Here is an 11,651-nt window from a genome sequence, read left to right on the forward strand (position 1 = left end):
TTTAAAAGGCACACTACAAAAATCGCTACAGTTTTGCCAGTTTGATTTTTAAAAACTTTTTCTCTTCTACACATTATCACAAATTAAAAAACGAATCTTTTGCCTTCTTGAACTGAAAGAATTGGTTAAAATTTGAGTTTTTGCCAGCCATTTCTTTTCGTGACGGGACAACGAAAGGAGCAGATTTATGAAAAAACTCCTCTCCCGTTCAATGACTTGCAGACCACATTTGGTCAATATTCTTGGCTTTTAAGGTAAGAAAACGCATTAAAAGCACATTGCAATTATTGCATCATAATAAAAATGATTTTTTTCATATTAAAAATCACATTGAAAATTGAAAAATGTGACATTTTGGTGTAGCTTCGCTAAGAATCGGTCTAATAATGTAATGCACGGACCTGATAAGACATTCAAGGTGTTCTATACTGCCATGCCATGGTTCTCGGATTGTCAAATAGTCGCTTAAGTGCTATCTTGTGACAAGTTCACTGTAAAATTATAGGCCGATAGTCATAAAATAGCACACAAGCGACGAAATATTGATGAAAAATTAAAACAACAATAAATTTTAAATGAAAATATTGTATTTAGTCCTACTTATGTATTACAATAATGTAAATAAAACTTTAAATGTAAAAAAATCCCATTTTTTTATCCTTTTGATTAGATTTTGAATAATGCACAAAAAATTAAGCATCATAGTGATCAAATCAACATTAGAGTCCTAAAAGTTCTGTGAAAACCTAGAATTCATCGATTAAAGGCATCCAGAGGTTATTGTAATCTCTATTATTGATTTGATATCGAGTAGAGAAATTTAAAATAAATGGATAATTCATCAATAATTGATTTTAGTGATTTGTTGAAACCTCTGAGATTTCTGAGTTTAAATTCAACAAACCCGGCTAGCTCAGTCGGTAGAGCATGAGACTCTTAATCTCAGGGTCGTGGGTTCGAGCCACACGTTGGGCGAGGAATTTCTTTTTATGAGGAGGTGTTTACAGAAGATCAAATAAGTAGACTTTAATAAGTCAAAATGTTGTTACCCAAAAATAAATAAATAGAAACTGTGATTGATGCAAAATAAAAAAAAATAAAAATTGATGCAACATTATTTTAAAAATATCAGCGATTTCACGTCAAACCAAAAGGATCAAATTTGGCATGGAAGTTCCTTGGCTAAAATAATACGAACAGTTTTTTTTTGTTTGGTGATTAGGGTGGTTCTATCCAAAATAGGATGGTAATAAAATGGCATTTGTTTACGAAATGTATTTTTCAAAATATTTTTCATATTAAATTCCGAAAATAGTGAACATCCATTTACAGGATTCTTAGATATGATCTCCCGAAAAAAAAAAATCAGTATATTAATTAAACAAAGCGTACCATGCGTCTCCAGCAAAATGTACTGGGAATTTATTCCCTAGAAGAAGCATAGTGATTTTAGATCGATTCAATGTACAGTCCAGACAGGATTATCGAAGGTTTGTTTGGAAATCATGGATGAAAAACATTTTTTCGCATTTATTTAATTTCCTTACCTTTAACATCAAATTTGAGTTCTGCTACCTCATTTTTATCAAATTTGAGTATTGATTGCCTAATAAATTTAATAAGATTTTTTTCAATATTTCATCAGCGTAGTTATGGCCACCATCTTGGATTAACAAATATCTAATCATTTTTGATTTTATTTTAGGTCATGCTTAATCTTGACAGTTAAAAAAATAAATTGTTTTTTCGTGAATCGTTTATCCGAAGTGATATTTTTCCGAAGCCTTCGGATAATCGAGTCTTGACTGTATCGAAATCCGATATTTTTGTCAAAACATCATCATATCTTGGAATCCTATTAATGGATGTTAACAATTTTTTTATGTTATGTAAAACAGCTCGAAAAATCATAAAAAAAAACTTGCGAGCTAAATTTTTTTCAGCCGTTCCGGAGACATGTTTTTTTTTTTAATGAGGTTTTTGCTGAAAACGTAAAAATAACAATTTACTGAACAACCCTATTTTTTAAAAGACCAGCGTAATTGCTCTAAAATTGGAGCACTTTTGCGGTTGCGTCTGCGATCCTGCGAGTTCCCTATTGTAGACCAGGCTTTAGACTTGGAATTGATGATACGTCACAGCTGCTATTTTGTTTCACGACTAACATGTTTTCCTATTTGTATTTGAAGAAAACTACAGGAAAGGAAACAAATATTTTGAAAATCGGCATAAGAGTTAGACATATAGTACCTACTGTTATTAATCTTCCAAACGTTTGGGACGTACGACAATTTCCATGTCAAATCCATACACGAAAAAAGGTGCAGGTGGTTATGTTACACATGACCAGTATGACAAAGAACTTTGCAAGATGATTGTTGAAATTTTCGATTAGAATGTCCGGTCCAAATTCCCCCCTTATAATAACCGTCCTATCGAACTAAGGGGACGGAAATTGCAAGTGGAGCTGAAATAGAAATCGAAGTGAAATCAATTTACTTTCCTTCACCACTCGAAAGTTACCAAGATGCGGGAATGTTTTTGCAGGGCTGTTGCAAGCAATCGGCGGCAGTAAAGGAAATTTGAACAGCAGACAATAAAAACTACCCTTACAGGGCTCTTAATGATTACGTGATAGTTATTTTAAATTTCCAGAAACAGATTTTCGCAGTGGCATAAAAAAATGTGCATCGCAGTAATCTATTTATTACTTCCTGCCTAATAAGCAATATATTTTAACTGCTTAGTTTCAGATAATGGCCAAATGCAACTTTTTATGTCCAGTATCAAAAATCATAAAGTTTAATACCCATATTGCCCCAACTCTTACGGTTCGGCAAATGTCCCCCCCCCCCCATCGGAACATCCGCGCGACCTCCGGCCACTCCGGATTGTGGCCACTACTGCCAAAATATCAAATTTCATGTCCAGTATCAAAAACCATAAAGTTTGATACCCATATTGCCCCTACTCTTATGGTCCGGCAAATGTCCCCCCATCGGAACATCCGCGGGGCCTTCGGCCGCTCCGGATTGTGGCCACTACTGCCAAAATGTCAAATTTCATGTCCAGTATCAAAAACCATAATGTTTGATACCCATATTGCCCCAACTCTTACGGTCCGGCAAATGTCCCCCCATCGGAACATCCGCGGGGCCTTCGGACACTCCGGATTGTGGCCACTACTGCCAAAATGTCAAATTTCATGTCCGGTATCAAAAACCATAAAGTTTGATACCCATATTGCCCCAACTCTTACGGTCCAGCAAATGTCCCCCCATCGGAACATCCCCGGGGCCTCCGGCCACTCCGGATTGTGGCCACTACTGCCGAAATGTCAAATTTCATATCCAGTATCAAAAACCCTAAAGTTTGATACCCATATTGCCCCTACTCTTATGGTTCGGCAAATGTCCCCCCATCGGAACATCCCCGGGGCCTCCGGCCACTCCGGATTGTGGCCACTACTGTCGAAATGTCAAATGTCATGTCCAGTATCAAAAACCATAAAGTTTGATACCCATATTGCCCCAACTCTTACGGTCCGGAAAATGTCCCCCCATCGGAACATCCCCGGGGCCTCCGGCCACTCCGGATTGTGGCCACTACTGCCGAAATGTCAAATTTCATATCCAGTATCAAAAACCCTAAAGTTTGATACCCATATTGCCCCAACTCTTACGGTCCGGAAAATGTCCCCCCATCGGAACATCCCCGGGGCCTCCGGCCACTCCGGATTGTGGCCACTACTGCCAAAATGTCAAATTTCATGTCCAGTATCAAAAACCATAAAGTTTGATACCCATATTGCCCCAACTCTTACGGTCCGGAAAATGTCCCCCCATCGGAACATCCCTGGGGCCTACGGCCACTCCAGTCCATGTGGTGGCCAGTTCCAATGATCGACTCCCGCGACTGGCATGTCGCTTAGCTGGTCCTTGCCTCCAAGCCATCTGATCTGCTCTCGGACCTCCAGGCCGTCTGCTACCAGGCCACCAGGCCATCTGCTTCTGATGTGTTCTCGTCGACGTCCAGCAGAAGAATGAATTTTCGGGACCGACCGAGCCTAGTTTTGTTGGCTCGTCGGCGATCCGAAAATTATGAGGTGGAGTGGGGGTGAATTTAGATACATCAATCTCACGTCTCTCGATTGACTGATTGGGAAACGTCCGTTCATCCAACCAGCGTGCACCAAAAAGAGGGGAAATTTGCCGAGAGGGGAATTCGTCACGTAACGTTTTCGCTTCGCGAAAATTTTGGATTGACACCACGTATAGAAACCTTAGGACAAAGTTCTTTGTCAAAAGTTGTATAAAGTCGGAATAAAATCATCCCTGAAATTTTCCTATAGATTGAACAATTGGCTATAGATTTGGCATTTAAACCGTACTTGATGCTTTTTTATGTTTTTTTTTTTTTTTGTAAAAAAATGATTCTTAATTTCTGTTACAAAATTGTCATCAATAGACTTTTTCGTAACTATTGATTTTAAATAGAATTCAATAATTTATTGATTTCGTACCATTATTTAACAGCCCGGCTAGCTCAGTCGGTAGAGCATGAGACTCTTAATCTCAGGGTCGTGGGTTCGAGCCCCACGTTGGGCGAGAAGTTCTTTTGTTAGAGAAAAGAAAATTATGAATCAGCAGCATTATGTTTTTTTGTTGCTTTTTACTTTTATTTGTTTTTAAGATTATCATTTTTTCAAAATCATTATGATCATTTATTGAATAAAATCTCTGGTTTTATTTAATTTTTTCATTAAATCATGAATGTTTGAATCTTTTCAATCATGAGATTTTACCTCCCCTGACCATTACTGCGTGGTGACATTCGCTGGAATGTGCACAATCCGCAGGAAATATCATGTACCGACTTCTCTCTCTCTCTCTCTCTCTCTCTCTCTCGAGGGGGGAGCTCAATAATGCAGTCAGTCAATCGCTCAGCCTCCATCATCGTCGATATAAAAGGTGTATTTTTAAACGCTTCACATCGTCTTCAACCCCGCTCCAAACATGTCGGAATGATGTTTTCATCAAAGCCACGTCTCACCACCACTTTTAACGTGATACGGTACTGGTTTTGCAAAAAGAGCTAAGTGCTCGCGGACAGATGGCGCCACCACGCGCATAGTTTGAATTGATTTAGGAATCGTCGGGGCCCTTTCAAAAAAGGCGCGGAAAAAAAGCAGTGTCCGTTTCACCAAAATAAGAGAAAAGAGAAAGGAGACGTCTCATAATTTCATAAGGTTGGTCCATTTTTAAACTGTTGAGTAAATACATTTAATCAAAACTGTCCGTTTTATCTCGGCGACGACGCAAGTGGGTGAGCCCGCCGTTTATCGGACATTTATTTCGAGTGTTTCGCGCATAAGCAATAAAAGTAAGCGGCCTAAATTGATACCTGACGATGCTTGTACCCTGAGGGACTTGCAACTTGCCCCAAAGTCGGTTGCAGTTTCGTTATGATTGATCTCGCGCATATTTTTACAAAACGGTGGCGGTCTTGATTGAATTGTTGATGCCTTCGCGCCGATGGTGGCTTTTGTCCCGTTATTGCGTGGACCAGATCGGTTGACAACGCAACAACCTGTTGCAATTGTGTGATTTCGATTGCACGAGATCGGGATCGCGCCAACTGGCACCAGCTACCGGTTTTTTTCCGGACGGCCGATTGAATACCTGCTTGTTCCAAGGGCCATGGGAAAATGATTTTCCCTTCAAACGCCGGACGTCCCGTAGAGGGAAGATGGCCAAAGGAAAAGCCAGCAAAGTGGTTCCGTGGGAAAATTGCGAAACTGTGTCGCGGAGTTCAAGGAGATCGATATGGATTTTGTTGTTTTTTTTGTGACGGATATGGAGGAATTATTTATTTATCAGGTGAACATATCAATTTCTTAATTTCAGGTAGAGTTTTTAAACAGGTATGGGAGTCGTAAAGCACTTGAGCGCTAACGATAATCGTTATTTTTCAGATATCAAAAGAAGTTCTACGTCTAAGTCCTATGTCAAAAGAAGTCACTTTGCATCATCAAGTTTTTCCATACAAGTCTTCATACAATTTTGCGGGCTTGTAATACAAAATGATTCCGTTAATATAAGAAAATCTGTATTTTGAGATGAGATTTTCTGATCAATTTGGTGTCTTTGACACAGTTATAGATTATAAATAGGACTATTCAGAAAAAAACACTCAAAAAGACGCAAAATATTATTTTTAGAAAAAAAATATTTTTGAAAAACATCGAAAAGGTGGCTAGTAAATTCAATATTTAATGTAAAGAAAGAAACTTTTGTGAAATTTTCTAATTTTTTCACAAAAAAAAATAAATTACAGGCCAAGGTGTCACTTAAAAAACTCATTTTTAAGTTTCTTGAATTCTTTGTAAGACTGTATCTCTGTTAATTACTGCCCAATTTGCCAAGTCTCAAAGATAACATTTTAAGATTTTTTTCCAGTTTTTCAAAATATTTTTTTCAGGCTTGGTTGTTTTCCATCACAAAGTATTAAAACAAAAATTTCGAAAAAAGATAGCCTAACAGTAATTATAACTTTGAAACGGCGCTTTTTTTTAATTCGGTAAAATTCTTTCCGAATAAAATATGATCTGGCCATTCAATATTTTTTGACCACAGTTTTAAATTTTTTCCAAAAAATAAATTCAAAAAAATCATATCATTTTAAACACATTTTGCACCATTATGCATTATGGCTTATAAGATGTCTTTTTGAGTCCCATAAAACAAATCACATTTATTCGAAAAGCTAAAAATGCGTATTTTGGGAATCCTACAACTTTGTAGAACATTGTTACACACCTAAAAAAACCCTCTAAATTTGCCAAAAAAAAAACAATATTTTTCATTGAAATTTGTTGTTTTAAATGAAAAATAACCCTTCAGGTATGTCGCATATTCGCAAAGTACATTAAATTTTCCATAAAATTACATGTTTCATACAATTTTACAGTAAAAACTTCATAGGTTTTAAATGTATTCTACATTAGCGAAAATATGGAAAATCACTGATTTGTTAATTCTTCAACTAAAAATAAATTCATCGCCCAACGTGGGGCTCGAACCCACGACCCTGAGATTAAGAGTCTCATGCTCTACCGACTGAGCTAGCCGGGCTTGTTTATAAAAAGCAAATAACGAGAAAGTATTGATTTTTTTTGTTAAAAAAAATGTAATGCTTCGGTAATTTGTTGAATTTTGTTTTACTTAGTCCGCAACGTTGAAAACTTCCACACTCCTTCTTATTATGTTTCCAAAATAATTTATTTTACCTATTAACGTATGAAGTCATGAATTAAAAAGAAACAATATTTTTATCACCAGAAAAAAGGTAAAATAAAATTGAATACTCTAGCAATATCCATCGCAATCTATAAGTTTTAAACTGTTTTATGTGAAACAACACAGCCGCAGTTTTAAAAAAGATACGGCATTTTTGGATGGCACCTCAAAGCCAATTTCTAACATTTTGTGAATTATCAAGAAATCAAGCACGGAAAAAGTCAGTTCTCGAAAACGTGAATTGTGTTCAAGAATTTGAGAACTGCGAAGGAATATATTCACGTTCATAGTTCAAATGTACCATACTCCATACTTAGTGATTCTTAAATTCATAAACACAATTCACGATTATGGGAATTGATTTTGTTCTGTAAGGTAGCACACGCCAGTTCTTGAACAACTGTGTTTTGTTATTGCTATCGGCATATTTATCATTTTCACCAGACGAAACTTGTTAAAGTTGTGTTTACCTTAAAGGAACTTCCAAAAACGTGAATCGTGGTGTCGATATGGCGCTGCCTTCCCGTGTCACATAGTTAGGGACCCTATTATCATTCAAACTTTATTGTTGTTTTGATTTTTCATCAACATTTCGTCGCTTGTGTGCTATTTGGTGACTATCGTCCTATAATTTTACAGTGCACTTTTCACAAGATAGCACTCAAGCAACTATTTGACAATCTGAGAACAATATTTTGATCCATTGCAGTAGTACAGTACACCGTGAGTGTCACATCAGGTCGTGCATTACATTTTTAGAAGACCAATGTGACAAGATGACAGAGTTTGAACATCCTCATAAAAAGAATTCCTCGCCCAACGTGGGGCTCGAACCCACGACCCTGAGATTAAGAGTCTCATGCTCTACCGACTGAGCTAGCCGGGCCGGTTGAGAGTACTTTCGAGTACGTCCAATTTCAAATTTAATCTCGTCAAAAGAAAAGAAAGAAAATCAAAAGCTGCCAGCAAAACATCCTCTGTTTGACACATCAATCGGAATCCGCGTCAAAACAGATCCATTCTCACTGGATGCCAATGAGCGAGAGGGAAACACTTCCAATATGAAATTCGATTCTACTTGAAATTGCTGCTTTCAGCACTTCTAGCCACAAATTGATAACGATCGGCACCATCCACCAAGTGGAATCGCTCTATTCCACCGTCACAATCCGCAATCCGACCCCGGTCGGACGCCACAAAACCGAAAACATTGCTCCAACACCAAATCATAACAAACCAGATCCCGATGGTGCCATCCCGCTCACTCCTTCAGCCGCGAGTGGATTCCGATTGGAGCCAGCCAGTCGCGCAAAACATCCCCTACTTGAGGGGGCCTTTTCGACCCGGAATCGCCACCGGAGCGGGACACCTCCGGTGGGATTCGATTGCTGGGGTGGGAAATTGTCACCTACCTTGGTCGGTGGAGCCGTGGGCGTCCGAATACAGCAGGATAAACACCAAAATAATAACACCAACACTCGCACTTGACGCGGCCATTTTTAATCGCGAACCGAGAATTGACTTTTGTTTTTGTTTTTCTTATTTTTTAGCTGTGAATGGGGGGAAAACGTCAGATTGTGGGAATGACAGGTGCTACAGCTAATGTGCTGTGTGGGGATTTTAGCTGAAACGATGCATTCATTGATAAATATGGCGAATGGAAATGTTTCTGAAGGGGTTGGAAGTGTGATTCTGATTGGAAGCTTTTGAGGTTAAATCTGTTTTCTTATTGGAAGTTTCGCAACAAAGAAAATAATTTCGTTATAATGTCCACTATTTATTGATACCATTCAATGTTTTGAATTATAAAGATATCATTCAAATGTAGTTATTCTTAAGGTGAACTAACGTTCCACTCTACACTTATTGCTATTAGTGTTGCAAATATGCATTACTTAGCTTTACTTGAAGAACTCACTAGGTGTTATAAGATTGATTAAACTTTAACTGCAAAATATCGCCTTTCTTTGCGTTACAAATTTAGTTAGGTTCAATTTTGCAGAGTGCCTGCTAAGGATTAGATATTGTTTAACTTATAAATCAGCAAATTACTAGCATTACTAGCACTGCACAATACCATTCATGTTCACCTGTTAGTTATTTGAGTAGATTTGAAAGTCCAATAGGACTTTTCCAACGTGTCCAATTAGAGTAATCAATAGTTTGCTGTTCGTAATGGCAACAATTTAGCGATAACTGATTAACACAGAAAGCTCGTCGCACTACTTGGTAAAATGTGTATGAATTTTGATTTCCATGCCGATCATGTCCGTTCTATGGCACTCGATCCGAAGCTGGTCAGCAGAATGTACTGAAATCATCCTCAAGACCTGGCTACTTGCTGATACAATCATGGTGTATCCGTTTTTGTTATTTATGAATTGTTCAAAGGATCACAACTCGCTTCCCCTGTGGCCATTGCTGCCTTCTCTATCAATTATTCCGGACGGTCTGTCTCAGCGTCGCGCCAAACCCTTCGTAGTTCAGAGTCCAAGATCATTTGGTTACAAGTTTGTTGTTTGTTTTAGCGCCCTACAACGAGGGCACAAAATGCTAGCAAAGACAGGACGGTTCGCCTATCTCTTCCGGCGGTTCGATCTTGAATCCGTGCGAATCCAGCGCCTGAAGCTCCAGTCTCGATCGGTTCGAATCGACCAACGTGTTGGCAATATCTTGGAACATCTCTTCGATACCTTCCCCCGTCCTACAGGACGTCTTGTACGTCGCACTGATCAAGCTGTGACACTGCTCGCAGAACGATTCCATGTCCGCCTCGGTAACTTCCGGATTCCCCGTCTGCTCCATATCGACCTTGTTCCCAACGAGGAAGATCTTGGCATTCTCAGCGTAGGTGACCACATCCAGCATGTGCTGTGACAGGGAGTGGAACGACGCCGGGTTGTCCAGAGCAAACACCAACAGAGCAGCCTCAGCAAACTTGTAGTAACTGGAAGTGACCGACGCTACCCGCTCCATACCGCCCGTGTCCCACAGCTGAAGCTGCAAAACCAAAACAAACATTAATCCCTACATCAACAATGAGGAACCAACCAACCTTAATGTTCCTGTCCCCCACCGCAAAGCTCCGATCGTAATGGTCCAGCCCGAGCGTGGACTGCCGATCGGTGGCCGTCACAAACGAGTTGGTCGCGAACCGCCTGAACAGCGAGCTCTTTCCCACGCCGTACTCGCCGCAGAGGATGATCTTCTGCTCGGGAATGCGCACCGAGGCCATCGGGTTGAAGGCGGCCACTGCGACCCACCAGCACCACTAGGTTCCTGTCCAAGGGAGTTTCTGGGTAATGTGACAAAGAACCTAAACAAGGAGGGTTTCGCTTCCTGTGGGTGTGTGTTTTTGCACTGATTTAATTAATCGCTTTCGATCGGAATCGGAATCGACTGACTGACGGGACGAGCTAATGAGGAAGGATGACAGGTCTTTATTTTGGTTTCCCTCCTGGAAAAGGAGACAGTAATCCGATGGCAGGGTTGGATTTTGGGGGAGGGGATTGTGTCTTGGGTTGTATAGAAGATTGATGCTATAAAATATTGCATGCAATCTAGTGACGAAACGACCGTTTGTAATTTCAATTTCAGGGCTTGTGCATTATATTTTAATTAAATTATTCGGTACAAAGAATAATTACAAAAACATAAAAATATTCCCATCACTTTATACTTAACAAAATGTCAAAACATGTTATCAAGTTATCTTCTCCTTCTCAGTTCAATTATTTAAGAAATAGAGATTTTATGCAACAAGCTGCAAAAAAAGATTTTTTCCGCACAAGTTGTACATTTATCCAACGAGGTTGAAAGAATTATTGTTGTAAAAAGTGCGAGGTATAAGTGCGGGCAAAATCCAAGTTACAGTGCAAAGATCAATAGAAATCATATAATCGTCTGTTGTGTGCTATCTTGTGACAACGACCATTTTGGTCGAACATGAGTGAATGATGACGTTTTGCTATACTTAACAAACACTACAAGATGCTTTAACACGATTTTGGAAATTCGCTTCCGTTTCTCGGATATCGCAAAACACACTTGTGACATAGATTATTTTAGCATCAAAATGTTCGTACACACTTGTGACACGTCATATGTTGTTGGAAAATGTGGAATTTTTTTATTATTTTTCACAAATTTGGGTTGATACTTATTTTTTTAAAACAATTTCATCTTTTGTTTTTGAAAATACACTGATTAAGTCGGTTAAACTATTGATTTAAGTCTATTTTAGTTCGTATGGGAATTCTGTGCACACTAGTGACACGTAGTACAATTTTACTTTCGAAACACACTTGTGACACGTGCTTTTCAGATTTTTGTTTACATAATTCACTGTATCTT

The 11,651-nt window shown here is 38.8% G+C and overlaps 2 protein-coding genes and 4 non-coding genes across 6 annotated transcripts in view; 2 read left to right on the top strand and 4 right to left on the bottom strand.

The window, feature by feature from the left end:
• LOC120418334 (bone morphogenetic protein receptor type-1B-like) overlaps window positions 1-8,839 on the bottom strand; it is a 237,912-nt gene extending 229,073 nt beyond the window's left edge. Inside the window, exon 1 of the mRNA XM_052711326.1 lies at window positions 8,711-8,839. Within this exon, the coding sequence (XP_052567286.1) occupies window positions 8,711-8,795 (85 nt within the window). The 5' untranslated portion in view covers window positions 8,796-8,839. The remainder of the gene's footprint in view (window positions 1-8,710) is intronic.
• Window positions 903-975, top strand: Trnak-cuu (transfer RNA lysine (anticodon CUU)). The gene has a single exon. It is a non-coding gene; the product is annotated as a tRNA-Lys (tRNA).
• On the top strand, window positions 4,535-4,607 carry Trnak-cuu (transfer RNA lysine (anticodon CUU)). Its single transcript has one exon. It is a non-coding gene; the product is annotated as a tRNA-Lys (tRNA).
• Trnak-cuu (transfer RNA lysine (anticodon CUU)) lies at window positions 7,061-7,133 on the bottom strand. Its single transcript has one exon. It is a non-coding gene; the product is annotated as a tRNA-Lys (tRNA).
• Trnak-cuu (transfer RNA lysine (anticodon CUU)) lies at window positions 8,112-8,184 on the bottom strand. Its single transcript has one exon. It is a non-coding gene; the product is annotated as a tRNA-Lys (tRNA).
• Window positions 8,840-9,071: 232 nt separating the features above from the next.
• LOC120417767 (ras-related protein Rab-14-like) lies at window positions 9,072-10,701 on the bottom strand. Its single transcript, XM_039579929.2, has 2 exons — window positions 10,354-10,701; window positions 9,072-10,298 (listed from the first exon to the last, which is right to left on the bottom strand). The coding sequence occupies exons 1-2, from the start codon at window positions 10,531-10,533 to the stop codon at window positions 9,852-9,854; spliced, it is 627 nt and encodes a 208-aa protein (XP_039435863.1). The 5' UTR covers window positions 10,534-10,701; the 3' UTR covers window positions 9,072-9,851.
• Between the last annotated feature and the right edge of the window lie 950 nt (window positions 10,702-11,651).

The sequence above is a fragment of the Culex pipiens genome, unplaced genomic scaffold (genome assembly GCF_016801865.2).
Source record: "Culex pipiens pallens isolate TS unplaced genomic scaffold, TS_CPP_V2 Cpp_Un0001, whole genome shotgun sequence".
Lineage (NCBI taxonomy): Eukaryota > Metazoa > Arthropoda > Insecta > Diptera > Culicidae > Culex > Culex pipiens.

Excerpts from the sequence above, each read along its gene's own strand:
- LOC120417767 (XM_039579929.2), bottom strand. The coding sequence starts at position 10,533 with ATGGCCTCGGTGCGCATTCCCGAGCAGAAGATCATCCTCTGCGGCGAG. Across the intron at positions 10,299-10,353 it reads TGGGGGACAGGAACATTAAG|CTTCAGCTGTGGGACACGGG; the intron begins GTTGGTTGGTTC and ends TTGGTTTTGCAG.